The following is a 23,028-nucleotide window of genomic DNA, read 5'->3' as shown; positions in this document are numbered from 1 at the left end:
GGTTTAACAAGAGTTCTAAAATTTTATGAAATCAAACAAAAGATTGGTGTGAAAATTGTTCGACGTTGTGGAAGGAGGATGTTCAGACTATTTTACTATTCTACTATTCTCCAGTTTAGTCAAGTCCTTGCAAATATAGGGAGATACAACTTGTAGAGGATGATGATGTGGATACTATGATCACATTGTATTACTTGTCTGGCAACGTTAAACCAGTTAAGTTGTTCGCTAAGTTAGCGGATGTTGAGCCGGTACAAAATGTTACTCCATTAAATCAACAATACTAGTTAAATATGCTATTAAAATATTAATAACATGCAAATTTATAAAATAACCGTGAATAGCAAGTAGCAATTATTTTTACCAGCACGTTAATCATCGTAACAATGTGATCGATTGCTCTAAACAATGAAATCGTTTCAATATATCCGTACAAACAAAATTGAATAAACATATCATATTAAATTAATAACGCTTTCACGTAATAATTTTATAAATAATTTTATTTTATTTTTTTAATAAAATATCAACGTAATAATATTAGCCACCAACTAAACAAAAAAAATACTAAAATAAATTACCTTAACCAAAATGTTTGTTGATAATTGAGTCATTATTGCAGAATGCGTGAGCCTACTATCTTTGATGGGACAAGGATGCTTGTGATAGGACAGATCTTGTCATTCATTCTGATTCGGTAGTGTGGAGTAGCTGAACCCACATGGGGTTTGATGAAAAAAAGATCACATTCTTAACAAAAAAACTAGGAGATTAGATGAATGTGTGGTTAACCTCCCTGAATGACTACCTCCAGCTTGCCCAGTGATTCCTCGCGAATCCTACTTCTTCCACTAATCAACAATCATGAACTTTTGTTCTTGCATCCAATAAAAATCATTTCATCTACTTCAAGATTCTAAAAAATCATAGTTTACAAGTGAAAATATTGCACTAACATAGAAACAATGTATCCTCAACATGAAATTTTAACAATCAATAATGGTGTTTTGGGGAATCCTTGGAATAAACAAAATAATCTCTAAAAGAGAGAAAGAACTATGGGTTATATATTGAATTACATTTTAATTCCAAAATTCATTAAAGCAGGCAAAAGTGCCTTCTAATAAGTTCATATAATAAAGGTACTTTAATACTTAAAAATAAAATACCCAAATTCTTTTTTAAATTTTTTTCCCAATTAACAATTTAGACATGGGCTTTAAATATACTGTTTTTTTTAAATAGAAATACCAAAATATGATTATGAAATGAAAAGAAAGCTAAAAGAGGGAGTGATATCTAAAAGAAACAGGAGAGGTTTTGGATTTTTATTTAGTTATCCGAATACTGTAATTCATACATACATACATTTATGCATTGACAATATATAGAATTTTATAACTTTAATTTAAATATATGGAAAAAAGTGGGTAATTTCTTTTTTTTATAATATTTTTGGAATTTTCTTTATAAATAATTGTTACCTTATTTTTGAAAAGACATTCTTGCATTAAATCTTTTTAAGAAAAGTAGTTTAGAATTTCAACGACTAAATTAAATTTATGGTACTAAAAGTAATTTTAAAATTATATGATTAGATGAAAATTAATGTATTGTTAACGTAATGAAAGTTGATTTAGGTTTAGTGTTTACTTTCGATAAGGTTAAAAATAGTGATGACAAATGCTTTAACCAATCAAAAACATCATAAAATTTACATATTTTTACTATTAATTGTTCATTTTTTATTCGTTATTGTCAATCTAAGATTACTATTTCACTCACTATCAATATTGTTTTAACGCTTAAAACATTATAAGTGTTATGAATATCTTATTAAATGGATGTCCATCATGATCAAGATAAAATTTTAGTATACTTTAAATTCTAACAGTTATTAGAATTAAACTCTACTTCTTTTATGCTTCTTATGCGATGAAGCATTATAAATTATCTCTTTAATTAATAAAGTACATTCTCTATTGCTTTCATATTTTCTTTATTCTTTATTCTCCTATCTCTCTTTATTTTATAACAATAAGATTTTTTTTATTGATGCTTTATCGATCATCAATCTTGTGAGGGCGTAATAAGTAATAACGCTATTTTTTATTTTAATTTTGAATTATTTTAAATTATTAAAATATTAAGAGATTGAAAATAAAAAGGGTCCAAATGATAAAGATTTAAGGCTTATGAACTTAAGCAAGCATACGACAAAGTCGGTCGTGTATTGACTTCTGCTGGATAATCCCAATTTATAATCCTCCCATCTCCCATTTTTCCTTCATTTTCTCTCTATTTTCTAGGAAAGCACACACAAAAAGAACTTCACTCTTTTGAGTCTTCTTCTTTTCTCTATATCCTTATGTAAACATTTTTCCATCTTGGTCTGTTTGGAGAAGTAGAATATTAATTTATACAGCAAAAAAAAAAAAACACTATGGAAGGAGTGGTACATACAGGCACTGATGCCTCAGCTTTCAAGGAATGTTTCTCTCTGACATGGAAAAATCCTTATGTTCTTCGCCTTGCTTTCTCTGCTGGGATTGGTGGACTTCTTTTCGGCTATGACACCGGTTCATTTTCCTTCCTTACCTTAACCTTAATCTTATACATGCATCTTTTAGTTTTTTGTTTTGTTTTGTTTTTTGGGTTCTCAAAATGTCCCCCCCCCCTTTTTTTTTACCTCTTGGTATTGCAGGCGTGATATCAGGTGCTTTGCTTTACATCAGAGATGATTTCAAGTCTGTGGATCGACAAACTGTTTTACAGGTTACATGATTTACTTACAATTTTTTGCTTCTACTTTTGTTGTTTTTTTGGGGGTGTACATCTTTTCTGGTTCTTGTCTGAATTTCTTGGTGAATCCGTTCATTTTTGGACAATGGTTAAGCAATTTGTTGGTTTTATCTAAAGAATTGCTTGTTAAATTTGTTAACTTGCAATTGTATGGTTTGCTTAAACACTGGTTTATTTTTTCTGATTCAGGGAAACTGTTTGTTTTGTTGTCAGAGTTTTCTGGGGGTGATAAAAATGGGTTTCACTTAATGGGAAGTACCATAGGCCCACAACTAAATGCTTAAAGATTGCCTAAAGTTGATCCAAAATTTTAAAAGTTAAGTTCCCAAACAGAGCATGAGGGAACTTGACAAGAACATGTGAAGTAACAATGTCTAGGACTTCCATGTGACAACTAATGTACTGGTTCCTAAGCTGGCTAAAATTGTTCTGATTTTATATACATGTACACAGGAAAGTATAGTGAGTATGGCAGTTGCCGGAGCCATAATAGGAGCTGCGGTCGGAGGGTGGATGAATGATCGGTTCGGAAGGAGAATGGCAATCCTTATTGCTGATTTCCTGTTTTTTATTGGAGCTGTGGTAATGGCTTCTGCCCCTAACCCTGCTCTGCTTATCGTAGGCCGAGTTTTTGTGGGACTTGGCGTTGGAATGGCATCGATGACATCTCCTCTTTATATTTCCGAAGCATCCCCTGCGAAAATCCGTGGTGCCCTTGTTAGTACCAATGGATTTCTTATCACCGGTGGCCAGTTCCTCTCTTACCTCATCAACTTGGCTTTTACTAATGTAAGCTGCTGATAGTAACATACGAACAATTGGAAGGGAAATGGAGGTTAAGGTGTTGAACTTTGATGACATTTTTTCTTTTTCCAGGCACCAGGGACGTGGAGGTGGATGCTCGGGATTGCAGGTCTTCCGGCACTTTTGCAGTTCATTCTCATGTTGCTTCTTCCAGAATCACCCCGTTGGCTATTCCGCAAGGTACATGATCGTATTCTAAAAACCCGGAATTGTTAACTCGATGTTCAAGTATTCAGCCTTTTGATTGATTCACTGTTAACAGGGAAGAGAAGAAGAAGCCAAAGTGATATTGAGGAAAATTTACCCAGCTGATGATGTTGAAAAAGAAATTCAAGATTTGAAAGAATCGGTTGAGGCTGAAATCAGGGAAGAAGGGTGTGCAAAAATAAACATGATGAAACTGTTGAAAACCAAAACAGTGAGGAGAGGGCTCATAGCTGGTGTTGGTCTCCAAGTTTTCCAACAATTTGTTGGCATTAACACAGTCATGTATTACAGTCCCACCATTGTTCAGTTAGCTGGTTTTGCCTCTAACAAAACAGCACTTCTCCTTTCCCTTGTCACCGCCGGCCTCAACGCCTTAGGCTCCATTGTAAGTATATACTTCATTGACAGGACTGGGAGGAAGAAGCTGCTACTGATCAGTTTGTTTGGAGTAGCAATTTCACTTGGTCTTCTAGCAGGAGTTTTCCATGAGACCACATCCCACACTCCAATGGTTAGCCGGATTCAAACATCTCACTTTTCAAATTATACATGTCCTGATTACAGTTCAGCTACAAACCCCGGTGCTTGGGACTGCATGAAGTGTTTGAAGGCTTCATCTCCAGATTGTGGATTCTGTGCTTCACCAACAGACAAGGTTAAATCACATGATATTTCTATATTTTTACGAAGTCTCGTATTTGTTTTCCCTTCGTTGATTGGATTTTTGTTGTTATTGCAGCTACTGCCAGGAGCATGTCTGCTCTCAAATGACACAGTTAAGGATCTGTGTCATGATGAAAGTAGGCTATGGTACACAAGGGGATGTCCGAGCAAATACGGATGGCTTGCACTGGTCGGTCTAGCTCTCTACATCATATTCTTCTCCCCAGGAATGGGGACTGCACCATGGATAGTCAACTCAGAGATTTATCCCCTCAGGTTCAGAGGTGTATGTGGTGGGATTGCTGCAACTGCTAACTGGATCTCGAATCTCATCGTGGCTCAGTCATTTTTATCGCTTACGGAAGCAATAGGGACTTCCTGGACATTCCTAATATTTGGAGTCATCTCTGTGGTAGGCTTACTCTTTGTAATTGTCTATGTGCCAGAAACAAAAGGGCTGCCTATTGAGGAGATTGAGAAGATGTTGGAAACTAGAAGTTTGCACTTCAGGTTCTGGGAGAAAAGTCAGAAACCACAAGAAAAGAAGAGCCAAGCAGTGTGAATAAGTATTAAGTAGTCAAATCCCTAGGAAGAATGCTGAAATGTAAAAATATACCAAACCCTGAAAATTTGAACACTACATTCAGCAATAGTGGAATTAATTTGATAATGAAATCTGCTTTTGCTTTCTCTACAATCTCCATTCTCTATAGGAAAACAAAGATGAAAAATAAATCCTAATTTCAGTGTTATGCAGTCTCCATGCATGATCATGAATACATCTGAATGCTTGGACAATGAAGGATTCATGCCTCAGGCAATGTGTTCTGCCAAAGTTAAGATCTTGACATGCTTTTTCTGCCTCAGCTCATGAGGAACTGGCCCAAATACTCTGGTCCCTATTGGCTGTCCTTGCTTCTCAACAAGAACAACTGCATTATCATCAAACTTGACCTCACTCCCATCGCAACGACCTCTCTGCATGGCGGCACGTACAACCACACCATATACCACCTTCCCTTTCTTCACCTTTCCATTAGGCATGGCTTCTTTTACCGATGCAATTATGGTGTCTCCCAATCTTGCCCCTTTCTTCCCCTTTAAAGCTTGTATGCACATCACCTTCTTCGCCCCGGAGTTGTCCACTACTTTAAGAACAGTTCTCATCTGAATAAAAGTCCTTTGTTGCTGCAGAATATAAAGAAAATACAGAGATTACCTATAGAATATGATATATCATAAAGGCAAACATCATAAAGCCATGCCGGGATTGTTGATCATACACCACATACTGTATAAAATCCAACAACTAAAATAAAGGGAAAGTTCATTGCAGACTTGATGTCGTTTTAATTGTCAAGGCATATCTCTTGAAACCATTTACATGATAAAGACATGCATAGCTTCAAATTTTAGCCAGTAACAAGTGGCATAATGATCAACCTTGTGAACCCTTTTTCCACGTGCTGGTCTATATCCAAAAAAGTGGGAGAATATATCTCGATTTTCGTCAGCTCCATGTGATCGTATTTCATACATCACGGTACAAGCTTAAAAGAAATATCATGCTAGAAACCATAATAACCTGAGACAAGAAACTGCTACATGTAATCTCACTTGATGTGCTTCGTAAATTAGAGAGGTTGTTTCCAAGACCACCCATCAATGAACGGCCCACTGTATGTGACATAGAACCAATGAGAAGCTAGGGAAAGGAAACAAAACTAGATACCCAAAAGAATTTAGCACATATAGGTGTTTCAATCTTATGTTTCAAAAAAATGTGTACACTTAACTGACAGGAAAAGAACCACCAGATTTCATAAACAGCTCAACCCAAGATCCCACAGAGACTTATCAATTGTGAAACCAAGAACAAGACACTAGAGGCTTCTTAAAGCAATGCTCATCAAAAGAAGCATAAGTAAGTAAGAAAAGAATCAGAGAACACATGCTAATGAATCACCAAAAGACTTCATGTTGGTGGCAATGACAGAAATGATGTTGAGGAACAGACAGTATTCAAATCCCAGGTTCATATGGAGCTTGCCTAAGCTTCAATAAGTCAAACTAAACTCCATTCTAATCCCTCCAAAGAAATTCCTAGATTCAATAGTTAAAACCCTTTAGCTCAAACTCATTGCTAACAAGAAGGAATTTTCCTCAATAGCAATAAAAATGTAAATCTTTTGAAGAAAAAGCAAAACTTTATGCACAAGGCTATATTCATACTGATGGAAATGCATTGGAAGATATCCATATTAAGAAAACATTGACCAAAAAAGCATAACATCAAAGCAGACAAATAATCATTTCAATAAATATATCACATACCCCTGGAGCATCTGGATGCAAAGGTTACAGCCATATTCTTCCTTGTGCTTAATTCTCCAACCTTATGTTAAAGGGAAAAGGGAGCTGAGTGAACGAGTGAGAACCCTAAGAACCGTTAAGCTAACAGGATTTGAGAGCAAAAGGAGGTTGAGCAGGCATAGCCCACCATTAGAAAGACTTTAATGGACTAATAGTTGAGGAAGACAGCTGCCGCCTACTTGGGCTTTCTAATGGTGGGTGCAAAGTACAAGCCTCAACGAATCCCATTATAGGAACAGGGAAACGGCCCCAAGACCCGATACCTGTCCAATTAGATTAACTAGAATTGTTCAATGGTGGCCGAACTTGAGTAAGGATTTTTATCTGTCAAGGTTGGTATGGCCCCACCTAAATTAAATTTAAATAATAAATATTTTTAAATTTAATTATAAAATATATAAAATATCAAATAAAAATATATTTTAATATTTATTAATTTTTAAATAGTAAAACCAGCTTTTTGGTAGAGGTCAGTCGACCTAAAAAAGGCGTGGGCTTGAAAGATTTTTTAGAATCGAGCCTCAGACCAGCCCATTGACACCTCTATTAATGCCCCAAAATTTTAATCTTCGAAAAAGGATAAATATTTAAAAGGTGAATTAAGTATTTAGAGCAAAATTATGACTAATAAAATTTAATAAGGACTAAATTGCAAAATTTTGAAAGCTGAAGGACTAAAGATAAAAATTTACCATTTCTAAAAATGGGAGAAATTTGAAGAAATGTTTTTTTATGAATGTGATATGGATATGTATTGAAACAAGGAGTTGGAAAATTGAGATAGAGGCTAAATTGAATAAAGTGAAAAAGTATAGAAGCTAAAGTCAATTTTCTCATTTTATGGAGGAGGAACCTAAATGTAATTTTTCCATTTTTCATTGATATGTAGGGACTTGATGATGGGATTAAAATCCCCATGGAAATTAAAGTTGAAAAATGTTGAAATTGATTTGGAAATTGAAAATAAAAGGATGAAATTAAAATAAAAAGAAATTTATAGATTTTTCTACACTCTTTGGGGAGTGAAACGACAACAAGCATCAGCTGAAGAAAAGAACTAATAAAAGGGAAAGAATGGAAAAGAAAAAAAAAAGGGAAGAGAAAGGTTAAGTTGAAGTGAAGAAATAGAAGTACTTAATTGAATTCAAGTTAGTTTATTTTAATTTGAATATTTGACTATTTAAATTTTAGTATGAAATAATTAAATAAGATATGATTAAGATTATTGAATATGTATATTGAATTTAGTAGTGAATATGAAATTAAAGATAAGTTAGTAATTAAGAAATGATAAAGTGATAATTTGGTAATTAATGAATTCCATGAAATTAAGGATTAAATTATAAAGAGTGAAAATTATTTATTTGTCATAAATCGATAACTGACTAGATGTAGTATAGTGAAATTATTATAGAGATGACTAAATTGTAAAGTGTATAAAAGGTGTTATGTGAAACCAATATTGTGATCAAAGACTTAAATGAAGTGTTAAGTGATGGTAATGAATTGTAAAGTGATATAATAATGATTATTGAATTTTCATGAATTTAAGGACTAAATTGTAAAGTTTTCAAAAGTTACTCTCTGTGCTAAAACAGTGAAATAAAATATTTAAGTGAAGCATTATAAGAAAGTAAAGTGCTTAATGATAGTGAATTGAAATCTAAAGTGCTAAGTGTTGTGAATACATGCTATGTTTGTATTTTTATGAATTGAAATAAAAATGTAATAAACGTGTTTAAGTGATTCAAAGTGAAAAAGTAATATGAAAAAAAGTGATATATGTGTGGTACATCAAATATGTTTATGAAAGCGATATGTGAATAAATGCCTTAGTGAACTCATAAGAAATATGATATATGATATTGAAATGATTTTGGAGTTGAGAGGGGTTGGGAGGTAAGACGAGAACCAAATTGGTGATACGGGAGTTCGAAGGGGATTAGGAGAGGAGTATTGAGTTATGTGATGTGTTTATTGGAGTTTCCATTATCAAAGTTCCGTTATAGCCCGGGAGTTCATGTTTGGCTTGGATCTCTACAATGTATCAAAATTATTGAACTCCTCTAAGATTTATTAAGGACTGCAAAAGTGATTTTTGAAAGTAAAAGTGTGTGTGTGTAATAATATGTGAAAACAAAGATAAAAGTGAACATGTGAATTAAGTGTTTATGTTATATTTGTGAAATGAAAGAAAGATTTTGACATGTGAATATGTAGAAGTTAATTAGTGATAATATATGTGTTAAAGTAAAAACTATAGGTTATAAAATTTTTATATGATTTTATGTTTTGGAAAATGAATTAAAAGTATGTTAGTGAAAGAAACTATGTGAATAGATGTTATTATTAAAATTAATTAAATAGTAAATATATAAAAATGGTAATATTGAATTCAATTGAGTAATTACTAAGCTATTCACATAGTGCATTTGTTTTAAAACGTGTAGGTAAAACATAAAGGTTGAGATGAATCGAGAATTGCAATGTTAATTTGGATCATATCACTCAACAAGTTTTAAGGACAAGTTTCGGTATATAAATTTTTTGGACTAGAGAGTGACATGTACTTAAGTTTAAATATAGTATTTGTATTTGTGTACTAGTAGCAATACTTGATAATTTTTTCAATATTATGTTAGCTTAGTGACTAGGTTAATTTAGTAACTCAGTGACTAAATGTGATACTTATTGTTCGGGTTATCAGTTTAACCTAGGTGAAGAGTGTTACACCTTTACTTGTAACGACCTCTATCATCAGGCATTTCGTCAATACCTAGTACCTAGGGACTATTTAATATTGTATTATTAGATTTGGAGCACTTAAATAGATTAGCTATTATTATCTTGATTTTAAATTAATTTTGAATTATTATTTTATCTTATTTTTAAATTAGTATTTTGAATTTTTATGTAACTATCTTTACCTCGACAAGTAGAGGTTTCTATCAATAAATTAAGTGGAATAATTTCATAAGCTTTCAAGTACTTCAATATTACTCACATGACAGGATTAGTGACAACATTTCTACTCACATCATGTGAACCGTACACAGCCATTCTCGTCCAATCTTAAAAGGGTCCCTACTCTATCATGCATGATAGTATAGAATGTCTACTTCACCTGACCCCCAAACCATCGCTCAATAAGTGGCACTTTGATATTATAAGAGCTCGCTTATATAAGCTAGGACCCCGATGAGAGATGGGATAAAGAAAAACCCTAGGTTAAGAACTTTCTCATGGTCAGTTTAGTAAGACTCAATTGGAATACCCTCAATTACCGTATGACTCTCCACCTATCTACTCATCAAATTGAGCAAACTGTTAGTAGACCTAATATCCCCATTTGTGTATTAACAATACGAAACACAATAAAATATAAAAAAATTAACACAAACATGTTACCAATATATAAAATTATTAAAATCCAATGCAACTTAAACACAATTATTAACACTAGAAATCTCATGACATGCGTATGCGTGTGGAAACCATGGATTTAGAACACAAATGTGTGTTTAAAAATAACAAACAAAAAATAATGAAACATGTGGTTTGAAACTAATTAATTATAATAACACATGAAATATATACGATATTAAAATAAAAAATAGATTAAATTGTAAGTATAACAAAATTTAAACACGGAAATCCATCAGAAAACAATACTAAATACACTACATTTATTTATCATAATTTTGTCAAAGATTGTAACTTAATATCGAGTTGACTTGTGACACCAACTCAATTAACAACATTATTAATATATACAACTAATGGAAATACTAACTTGTGCATTTTAAAATAAAAATGTATAAAATACATAAAAATGAAGCTTTACTTGAGTAGTGAACTTAAATTTTATAAATCCAATTGGCGTGAGTTCCAATCCCTCCATATGTATATTTTAATTATTTTTGTTAAAATGTAAAGACTAAAATACATTCAAATAGTATAACTTATTTTAATTACGAAAAGACATTTTCGTAATTTACTAATCAAGTTGGTGACTTGATTAAATGTGACACTAACTCAGTAAAACACTTAACAAATAGTAAGTATAGATAGTGATGCATTGTGGAACTAACTAAAAATTTGACTAAGGCAAGTGCACCTATCAATTAATAGTATAGCTACGGTAAGCAAAGATATCGTTTTCACGAATACTAAAAGTACTAGTAATTATCGTCTTTCTATTATTTAACCGAATAATTCGATTGATTGATTTAAAAACTAAAATTAACTAATGAACACGACAAAGAACAAAACAAAAAAAATAATCAAGTAACAACCAAGAAGCGAAACAATACCCAAGAAAGAATCCCCTATATTACATCTGCCACTATCAATCTAAATTACGCAATTTCTTTACTTAACAACTTGATCCATAGAAATTCCTAAATTATGCTAATATCTCTTTCGAGCATAAGAGCAACTGACTCTAGGTTGATCAATTGAAATTTCTTTCTAATTAAAACCCCTATTATCGCATTAACTCGTACTATGGATTCCCCTATTAGATTTGACTCTAATATGTTAGATTTATGCTGTCCTATTTCTAGGATTGCATGCAACTTCATTTAATAATGCAAGATCTACTATTAAACAGGGTCTATTCAACCACCGATTTAAGCACATCAAACGTGGATCAATAATCTAGAAATATTAAACCAAGAATTAAGCACACATAATTGAGAACAATAAACTAAATATTTATTGCATAAAATAAAAATCAAACGACAAAATCTATCATGGGGTTCATCTCTCTATGTATTTAGAAAATTAGTTCATGCCTGAAAATAAAAACATCCAAGATATAGTATAACCGAAAGATGTAAAGAAACTCATGATAACTTCCTAAGAAATCAAATGAGAATCTTCAATCTTGACGGAAATTTGCTTCAAAGTCGACTTGAATGGTATTTTTCGAGTTGTTATATTGAATATTCTGTGACGAATCCCTCCTATCCTCTTATTTTTGTCATATATACGTCTTAGAAGACCTAAAAAATCTAAAAATCGTGATTTTTTGCAGTTCGGTGTGCAATTCTGTGAGTCGACACGGCCTACCACACATCCATGTGGGTCACACAATCGTATGGAATGGTTCAGCCTGTGTGGCTTTAGTAGCTTGCTCCGATGCTCTAGTTTTCACTCGTTTTTCGCTCCTTTTACTCCCAAATGCTCTATTAAGCATTAAAATATGAATTTAAAGGATAGGAGTATAAAATTCACAATTAACATCGTTAATCACCCAAAAATGCCTTAAGAATGAGATTAAAACATGTTACTTTTAGCCCTTATCAGATAGATATACAACTAATGGAGATAATAATTTGTGCATATTAAAATAAAAATGTATAAAATACATCAAAATGAATATTTGATTGAATGATAAATTTGAAGTTTTACTAATCCAATTAGCATGGATTTAAATCTCATCATATGCATATTTTAATTGGTTTTTGTTAAAATTAAAAGACTAAAATACTCTAAAATAGTATAACTTATTTTAATTATAAAATGGCATTTCTATAATTTCCTAACCGAGTTGGTGACCTGATTGAGGGTGACACTAACTTAGTAAAACACTTAATAAATAGTATAAATATACAATTAATGGAGGTAATAGAGTGTGCGTAATAAACATAAATGTATAAAAATATAAAAATAAAATTTTAGTTGAATGGTAAATTAAAGGTTTTATTGATGCAATTGGCATGGGTTTGAATCATATCATACTTATATTTTTTAATAAATTTGTTTAATTAAAAAAATTAAAATTCTTTCAATTAATATAATTTATTTAATTACAGAAAAATATCTATGTAATTTAATAACTGAATTGATATCTCGATTTCAGTAAAATACTTAAATAATATATATATAAGGCAAATATGACATAAACACACGTATGACCTACTAACTTTCCTACCTCTCTCCATTAAAAAAGCTATAAAAAGAAACTAATAAGGTCAAGATTTAAGAATATTAAATTCTCAATTTCCATTAACAATCTCAAGTAAAAAAAAATGCTGGAGATGCATAGAAAAATTCCTCACATGGATAGTGATTCAACCTCGAATATGACAAACCAAACACATGGTCACAAAAATAAAAAAGAAAATGTCATATACTGCAGAAGCTAAAAACCCAGAAAAAACAAGGATCAAACCACTAAGTTGATAGTATTACAGAATCTTAGTAGCATAATTTTCATGCTATATCTATACATAGAATCCTACAACAAGTGAAGTGATAGGTCAAAGTAAGTTAATCAACTTGTCTTGAATCTGAAGTTTGTAACCCAAAAAGGAATATTTCTTCCCCACGCCATCAACTAGACATTAAACTAATGATTTTGGCTTTTTTTAAAAAATCTCCTTTTACAATGAACTTTTTAAAAACAAATTGCTGCATTGTTTGACAGCAAAGATCCTAATAAAAAGAAGGATGGTCAAAGAAGAAGAGCTACGAGTAGGCAGCAACCACTTTAAAAGGTTTTGGTGGTTGAGTAAACAGCTAATAATAGGGGAACATGCATGAGTTTCTGCTTTGCTAATCTTTCTCAAAATAGAAACTTCTAATCCATTAGGGTTTAAAGTTGTTTAGGTTCTTGCTTGAAATATATATTTGGTTTATATCTGTCAATGCTTCTTCTACCTTTTTGAACTTTAAAATTTAGTCACTTTCCTTCACTTCTTTCATTTTTCTTATACAAAAATCTTTGTCCAAGAGATAATTCAGTTCAATTTTGTTGTTAATTTTACTATTATTCTTAAAAGTTCATAAAAAAATAAAAAAAATCTAAAAGGTTTAAACGTTCTCTTTTTCTTTTTTAATTAAAAACCTAAAATTAATTATAATTATAATTATTTGTTAATTTTTCCAAAAAATATGCAAAAATTTTAAATACTCTTAAAAATTAAAAAAATATTTAAAAAAATTCAAAGAATATAGTATACAAATTTACAAAAATTCAAAAAATGTGTTGTTAATTTACGCCATATATGTATTAAATGCTTGACACTTTTTCTTAATTCACTACCAAAGTTTTTTTTTTCAATTTCGTATTTTAATTTGACATTTTTTTCTAATTTGGTACCTAAATTTTTTTTTGTCTAATTTGATATTTAAACTTGTCAAATATTATACAAATTAATCCAATGTCCTAATAGTGTTGCCTTTTTTATGAGATAGCAAAAATAATCAATATATAACCAACATGTGTGATATAAAATTTATTTTTTGTATTTTAAGTGTTCAATTACTTTTAGTTTTATTTATTTATTTATTGTATATTTTTTTTAATTTAATATAAGAAGTTTCTTTTATTTTGGTTTTTAAACCTCTTGCTTTCTTCTTCACTATTTTTTCATTAAGCATAACTCAAAGCACAATTTTTTTAACACAGATTTCCTTTAAGCCTACAGGCCCTCTTGAATCATTACTGTCATTAGCAGTCAAAGTATTTCCAATTTTCAGCATGAATGAAAAGTAAAATTTGAGCATATTGTTCCTCGAAATAAAAGAAACTCCAAATAAATGTAATCATTCCTACTGTTACACTACTATTACATTCCATGTCATTTACCACATGTTGGTCACAAATTAGCTATTTCTGCCTCCTCATAAAAAAACTAACACTATTAGTGTTTTGGGGTAATTTGTATAGCACTAGAAAAGTTTAGATACCAAAATAGATAATAATAAATAAATAAAAAAAACTTAGGTACAAGATGAGGAAAAAAGTTTTTTTTTTCTTTTTCAAAATTGTAATTTCAGATCTACAGAAATTAGTAAATAAATTTTACTTTCAAATTATAGTTTGCTAAGTTAACTAAAATTTTGTTTAATTTGACTTGATTTAAAATTCTCTAACAAAAATATTAATTAAATGAAATTAGAATCGAAAAAAAGGGAGAAGTTGGTTAAATTGAGGACTGATTGAATAAAATTGGCTCAGTTTTGGTGTTTGTGGCCTCTTAGATCCTTTTATGGCCATTAAAATCATTATCATCATCTTCCTTTTTCTGTTAGTTGACTTCAACCTATTCAACATTTGTATCATTATTTAAAAATAATTTTTACATTGATGTTATATATATCTTATAATTAAATTAAATGAAAATATTTTCATATATAATTTATTTGAATTAAATTTGAAAAATACTTGTTCAAATCTAACTTTATATGGATAGAATAGCTCAAACTTTCAACAAACTTTATTATAAATCAATAAGTAAATAACACATAATTTTTTATTTTTGGACTTTCTAAACGTTTTTATAACTTTTTATAATTTTTAAAATTTTTTTTACATTTTTTGTTTTTTTAAAGGTCTTTAATTTTTTTCTTATCTTTTGGAAATTTTTTAAAAAAAGTTGTAGGATTTTTTTATTGAAAATATGTAAAAATTTTAATTCTTTTACGTACTTTTAAAGATTAAAGATAAAATTAACAAATATAAATATATATAAATGTTGAAAGCTACAAATATTATTCTGCCTTTTTAATAATTTCCATGTCAACTACACTACCCAAAAATTGGATGGAGATATCAGTTCGACCAAAATTTTTAAATGAGAGTTACAGAGTTACAGAGTCATAATTCCAAAATGCCAAAAGTCTCTTCCATAGTTGTGAAGGGCTCATTATTTATAGATTTTAGAAAATGAGAGTTACAGAGTTAGGTAATTAATATGAGTAATGAAATTAATGCTTAGTTACAATGACATTAGTGATTAAGAGAGAATGAGGAAAGATTTTGTTGGTGATGGTGATGATGAATAGTGAAGAAGAGTTCACCATGTTTTTTAAAAAAGAGAGAAACACTCAGTGTTATAGGAAAATGGTAAGAGGAAAGCTCTTAACTACCAGTCTACCTCCATATTTGATCCACCAAGCCAAGTTCTTTGAAACATCCCAAAAGTAAAGATAACCCAAGAACCTTGTCATATTCCAAGGTTACTTCCACTTCTTCTACTTTGGTGAAACAATATCATGTAAAACATCTATTGTGAAACGTCTTAAAATGCAAGAAGATGGTTGCTCTTGGATGAGAGTTATTCTGAACAATAGTTATTTTAACTTGTTCCAAACATGAGTTGTTCTCAACATAGTTGTTCTCAATATTGAGGTTGTTCCGAATAACTGTTGTTCTATGGTGATGCTTTTCTTGGTAAAACTTGTTCTGAATAATAACTCTTCCGGAAAACACAATTGTCTTAAATAGAAGTTGTTCCAAACAATGATTGTTCTAAACATAACTATCACCGAAACGCCATCATTCTAAACAAGAGCTATTCTGAACTTTAGTTGTTCTCAATAAGAGTTGTTCTCAAATAACAACTACACTAGATGACAGTTGTTCTAACTAAAATCATATTTTTAACATAACTATTTTGGACATAGCTATTCTCGAACAACAGTTTCTGAACAACAACTATTCTAAACAAGAATTGTTGCTCCAAAAGAGATACGCTTGGTAGTACAATTTTCTAAAATATAATATTCTTTATCTCAAAAAAAAAAAAGATAAAATGTTAGTAGCCAAAATTGAGTATCTATAGATTTCACATTTAAATTTTTTTAGAATCAAATCTCAACATTTATACGAGTTCATAATAGAGTTTGATAAATTATTGAGTCCACAAAGGGCACCCATTGAGTTTGGATTAGAATTTTGAAAATGGCCTCGTTTCTTACCTTCTGAATCACTCATAACATGCAAGTAAACGTCATGTAGAAACTTCTAGCTTCTCGTGTATCAATGTTATTAGTTTAAAGCCATTGGTGAATCCAATTTGAAAGAGACGTCAAATAGAAATAAGTAATTTAAATTTTAAAAAAACTCCTAAATTAGACTACTTTTGCAAATTGGCATTATAAGAAAAGGTGTTCTGATATTTCAAGCTCACCTTCACACATAGAACAAAAGCCATTTGGGACAATATTTTGCTTGGCAAGCTCCACTTTGTCAGCATACAATCATTGTAGATTTTTCACATGAAAAAATAAGCTTAAAGGCTAATTTGAGTTTCTAGAGAACCCTCCATGGTCTACCAGTATTTGTTTGCATGTCTCTCCTATTGTGGCGATTTTTCCATAAAAAAAGTAGGCTCCTTAGAAGGTCCCTAATGCCTTCTCTGTCCAATTGATTTCCAATTTGTTGAGGTCTCTCTTGGGAAATGTGCCCATATTGTAATAAACATGCAAGTATTTTTTTTATGTATTTGAACGATGAATAAATAAATAAAGTTAATTTCACATTTCATTGTTATATTTTTTATATTTATGTCTTTCATGTTTTGTATACATAACAAAATTGTGACAAGTAAATATTAGCTTATTGATTGTCTAAGTTCAAATTGATGATAAGTGGCACTTTAAGAACATTTACATTGTGAGAAAGACAACTTACTTTAGTAGATAATCTAAACAAGTCTGTAATCTCGTAAAAGAATCAAAGTGAGCGTTTTATTCAAATACTTAGAAGGATTATTATGTCGTTTACAATTCCAATTGGGAAGATAACTAGTCTTGGCTATTAGAGCAGTTGACTCCACGGGTAAAGACATAGATGTACTCATTGAAAAAATGATACATTGGACTAGACCCCAGTTGAATTTATGTTGAATCCGTTTGTGAATTAATTCACTTGTTACATTCATGGTGTGATTTACCTAAATCTTGAGTTACTCACTGACCATACGTATGTAACTCATGTGTTTTGATGTAATTGGAGGCTTATGCTCTAAAGACGATCGACCCCATAACTAGTATGTTGGGTACATGACTTGTGTACGTCATGGCTTTACTAGTATCTGTAACACTCCTAATCCACATCTATCGTCGAAATAGGGTTACGGGAATGCTACAGCAAGTTAATAGAAATAAACAGGTAAAATCATGATCATTACAATATAATTTCCCAAATATCATAAATTAATTGAATTACAATAATAACTTACATTTACGAGGCTTAAATCGAGCTTAAGGGACTATAGAAATAATCTTAAAACCCTTAAAGACTAATTTGAAACAAGTTAGGAAATTTCAAGAAAATATGAAAAATTTCAAAAAATAGGGGACACACGACAGTGTGGCCAGGCCATGTGACATATCCCAGGTCGTGTGAGTATCCGAAATTAGGACACAAGGTCGTGCCCCAACCCGTGTCTAAAACCGTGTAACTCACTGATACCATACATGCATATATATAACCTTAGCATTTCATACATATAACCATTGATTTCACATTTAATCTTTCCATTTAATTCAATTTCATTTGGTTACCATTTTCTCTTGGAGAACTATAGTAAAGTAACCTCGGATACACATGACATAATTTGCTCACACGAGCTGTGAATATAATTGCTAACACGAGCTGTGAAATAAATTACTCACACGAGCTATGAATCGGGACTTTGAACTTTACACAATGCTGCTCATACGAGGTATGGAGAATTCACAACACATGCAGGATCTCAGCCATCGGTAAAGACATCCAAACCAATACTTGTTACTTTTTAGACCCTAATGACATGCTATTCGTGTCCTAATCATTTACTAAATTCGCTCGGGGCTTAAATCAGTTCTTATATCCTTTCCATCATTATAAAATTGTTGTAAACATGAATATAATCCATTTAAAAATCCATATTCATTCCATATTGTCTAATTATTCACTCAAAGCACATATATTGTACTTTGCAATTTAGTTATTTCAATACGAGCAATTACCATTTTAAAACAACTCAACTCACAAGTAATAACTAACTCAATAATAACATATAATAATAAGATAAATCGCATATGAACTTACCTAAACAGAACAACAAGTACGACTCTGAGGACTATTCCATAATTTTTTCCTTTTTGTGTTTATCTTTCGGTTGATTTCAATTCCAATTACCTTAAAACCCCTTATACTATGTATATGATAACTTAATTTCATTTTCTAAAATTTTCTTAAAGTTTTACAATTTATTCAATTTAGTCCCTAAAACCGAAACAACCATAACTTTCACATTTAAGCTTCATTTTTCAAACCATTTTCAATTACACCCTTATACAACCCCCAAATTCAATAATTATAGAAATTTCAAGCCAACATCAATTAGTTTTAACTTTAGTTCCTAAACTCAAAACTAACAAATATCACTTTACAAATTAGTCCCTATTTCATCTCTAAACTTATAAACTAGCATATTAACACTAAAGGCTTCAAAATTTATCAATGGTAATATTTGAAAACTTTAACAATTTAACGATCAAACCCTCGAGTTAGTTAAATCAAGCTTCCGGGATTTCAAAAAACCATTATTTCTTTCTCACATTCAACTAAGATGGAGAGCTTTGGAGAAGATGATGAGAAAAATACCATATTTTCTTTATTATTTTTATCTTATATAGTTTGAGAAAAATGTAAATATTAAGATCTTTTAAATTAACCTTAATTAATCCACCACTAATCATGTATTAACCCTTTTAATATGGATGACATCATCATCCACCATACAATTAAAATTTGGTCTAATTACTTAATTGGGTCCTTGGAATTTATAAAATTAATAACGATTAACTTTTATGATTTTTATGATTTAGTCCTTGAACCTTATTTACTAACCGTTTAATCAAATTCCCAGACTAAAAATCAATATAATTCTATAATAAACTAGTAAATATTAATAATTAACATTTATTAACTCAATCATCAAAAAAGGGGATTCCGAAACCACTATTTTCGACACCACTAAAAATGGACTTTATATTTTACTTTCTATGTGGCAGATGTATTATTCATCTTATCAATGAAACTTAAAAAGAAATCATTCTTTATGTTCATATTTTCAAAATGCACCCCGTAAGTATTTATCTGGCTTATCCATTATTTTGACATTCAAAAAAATTGTTTGTTTGCCCGAAAAGTTTTCAAAACATGGAAAGAACACTCTTAATGGCCTGAAAAGCATGAATGTCCCCTTTGAAGAAAAAAAAATAACAATCATTCACTAATAAGAAATGGTAAATCGATGGTGCATTGTTAGTTTTCGACTCCCTTAGCAAGGTTATCACTTTCAACCTTAATCATCACAAGTGACGAGCTATTATGACATAACACAAACAAGTAGGGGATAATGGTCACCTAGACAAAACCTTCGGCTAGGTCTAAAGGTTTTTAAGAGACTTCCATTCTCCATAACCTGATAAAAAAACTGTAGTAACGCATTTTATAATAAAAAGATCCACTTCTCACTAAAACCCATCAATATTAACTTTTAGTGCATTTAAAAGGCAAGATTTACCAACAAGATGTTGATCTTTTAAGGGTGAAAACACAAATTTATACATTAAGGAGGCCTAGACTTGTCTAAGGGTCGGGTCTAGACAACAATTTTTGTACCTCTAGTCAGTTCGGCTCGAATTTAATTTAAATAATATTTTTTAAAATTTAAATTTCATTATAAAAGTATATTAAATATCAATTAAAAATATAACTCTTAACATATTATTATTTTCTAAATAGTGAAATGTGCTTTTTGGGTGGGTCGGCTTGAATTTTTTTTGGAATTGGGCCTTAGCTCGACCTGTCCCATGGACACCTCTAGGGCTGGGCTTGGACAAAGATTTTCGCATGTAGGGGTAGCCTAGCTTGGTCCGAATTCAATTTAAATAAAAAATTAAAATTAATTATTGAAGTTATAATTTTTAATATTTTATTATTTTTTGAATGGTAAAATGGGCCTTTTGGGTGGGATGAATTGGCTCGAAAACAAGCATAGGCTTGAAAATTTTTTAGAATCCAGCTTTGACTCAATCCGGCACATGGACACCTTTAGGGAGAACACTTTTTCATATAGAATGAAGAATGAAATAAATCATGGGATGATGTTCCCAAGGCAAAGTCATAGCATAGATCAAGCTACTTTTTCAAATAAAATCTATTACTCTAGGCTCAAAAGGATAATGGGGGCACTAATTGCTCAAGTATTTTTATATAAAAAATGAAGCTATATTGAAAGTTTTACTATATGAATATTGTTATATTGTGAAATCGAACGTCGATAATGGTAATGTATCGCAAAAAAAATAAATAGAACACACAGAATTTTACGTGGAAACCCTTTCAGGAAAAAAGCACGGGTAGATGAAAAGAAATTGACTATATCAAATTCGAATGATACAAGAGGAGTATAGACAACGCCTATTTATAGGTTTATAAAACCATATTCTAATCAAAGTCAAATAGAAGTAATGCAGTAAGGTTAAAACACATTATTCTAATCAATATCAAATAGAGGAAGTAAACTTATATATGAATTTCACTTGTGCAGCTTGTACCGTACCATGGGGTTCTCTGGCCCCCATACCCCCGGTTGTGACCCCAGTCTAGTATTTTGCTTATTGGGGATCTACAATAGGTTGCGGCTTTTTCCGTTGTAGATCCCCTATCTTGCCACTTGTATTTTATTTTTATCAGGAATTTGGGTTACACAACTCTAACATATACCCCTATCCACGTTAAGACATGTGGCAAGCCAAGAAGACACCTAAACAGTAAGTCTGCCACCAGCAAGTTGGGAGGTCATCTACTAGCTCACCTTTCCATGATGACTACCTGGGCAACGAATGGTCTAATCTTCATTGGGAACATAAAGTCGTTGGTCACCAAACATCATATAGGCTCAACTGCTTTATCCCATCAGAGTCAAAATGAATGATAGAATCTGTCTTGTCATGACATCCTCATCCCATTGAACATATTCCTCCCACGCACTCCATAATGATGGCTAGATGACAAGTCCAACAGGTTAACATCATATTATAAGGGACTCCTACCTATAAATATCTCTAGAAATGATAAAGAAGGGATTGACTTTAAAAGGATACGTTGTCAATACTCTTTCAAAGCTCAACCTTTTCACTCTATTCTTCACCACTCTCTATAACCTTCAGCTTTTCGTCCCAATTGGATGAAACAACTTCCATAGTAACCACTCTTGTTGTACATTTCAAATAACAAATATGCATTTTTAAAAAAATCTCACAATAGATTGTGTTGGTGTTTGAGGAATCATCACCAAATGCTCTCCCATGCCATTCCCTCTGTTGTTTTTAGGGTATCATTAACTGCCTGGCTGGAGGCTTGTGGCAATGGCCACCTATGTCAAAAGCTATTCAATTTTCTGGTACCAACTCCATCTATAAATAAATATATACCAATACTGACTTTTAGATATTCCAAGCAGCGCCTGAAATTAATTAGATTAAGATTTCATTATTGTAGTTGATTATTTTTATGTTGAAGACATGTACACATATATATATATGCTTATTATATTTTCTCCATAAAATTTATACATGATTTGTTCTACCAGTTTTTAAGTCAATTAATTTAGTAGATAGATTTTTTAACAGAAATTAGTAGATAGATTTATTACTATTAAGTATTAATAAATGAACATACACAAAAACATTGATATAAAGAATTCATTTTTAAAACTTTTTCAAAATAAATAAAAACGAATTTAGATAAAAGCTGAAAATGTATGTTTTTGGAAGTAAATCAACAGCGAAATTCATCTTCTCATTTGTTGGTTTGATTTCAATTAAATAAATTATTAAAAATTATAAAAAAATAAAAATAAAAATCTCAATTTAACTGTTAATTTAATTGACTTTTAGTTCGATTCAACCTATTTGTATCGATTTACGAGTAAATTAAATTTTTATCTAAACTGGTGTACTAATTGATTGATCTGGTTTTGATTTTAACAACCTTGTAATTAGGTCTAAATTTCAAAAACCTTTTATTTGTTTTTTATCAATCAATATTAAAAGAGCGGAAGGGAATGGCAATGTTTGATATCGTATTGAATTCAAGTTTTATAAATTAAAAAAATGTAAAATTTTATCATTGTTTAAGAATTAAATTCGATTTGACTTTAAATTTAATATGAATATAGATAATCTTTAATATTTAATGACGTATGTTGATGGATTTTTTAATTTCTCAACAGAAATGAATGTTAAAAAAGGAAACATGAAATTTTGACAGAATAAAAAGTGAAATGTAGTGAAAGAGAAGATGAAAATGAAAATGTAAAAGGCGGAAGGCAGAAGGCAGAAGGCTACAATACGAAAAATGGGTGTTGGGCTGGGTAGGTTGTA

At 30.8% G+C, this 23,028-nt stretch overlaps 2 protein-coding genes across 2 annotated transcripts; one reads left to right on the top strand and one right to left on the bottom strand.

Moving 5' to 3' along the window:
- The first annotated feature begins 2,193 nt into the window (after positions 1-2,193).
- LOC107913805 (probable inositol transporter 2) lies at positions 2,194-5,166 on the top strand. Its single transcript, XM_016842444.2, has 6 exons — positions 2,194-2,579; positions 2,705-2,775; positions 3,256-3,591; positions 3,679-3,786; positions 3,869-4,468; positions 4,553-5,166. The coding sequence occupies exons 1-6, from the start codon at positions 2,444-2,446 to the stop codon at positions 5,036-5,038; spliced, it is 1,737 nt and encodes a 578-aa protein (XP_016697933.1). The 5' UTR covers positions 2,194-2,443; the 3' UTR covers positions 5,039-5,166.
- Positions 3,252-7,144, bottom strand: LOC107913806 (50S ribosomal protein HLP, mitochondrial). Its single transcript, XM_016842445.2, has 3 exons — positions 6,811-7,144; positions 6,062-6,153; positions 3,252-5,664 (listed from the first exon to the last, which is right to left on the bottom strand). Exons 1-3 carry the CDS (start codon positions 6,842-6,844, stop codon positions 5,290-5,292), a joined length of 501 nt encoding a protein of 166 aa, XP_016697934.1. The 5' UTR covers positions 6,845-7,144; the 3' UTR covers positions 3,252-5,289.
- Positions 7,145-23,028: the final 15,884 nt, after the last annotated feature.

The sequence above is a fragment of the Gossypium hirsutum genome, chromosome D10 (genome assembly GCF_007990345.1).
Source record: "Gossypium hirsutum isolate 1008001.06 chromosome D10, Gossypium_hirsutum_v2.1, whole genome shotgun sequence".
Taxonomy (NCBI): Eukaryota; Viridiplantae; Streptophyta; class Magnoliopsida; order Malvales; family Malvaceae; genus Gossypium; species Gossypium hirsutum.
This window is presented reverse-complemented; position numbering and strand designations above follow the sequence as displayed.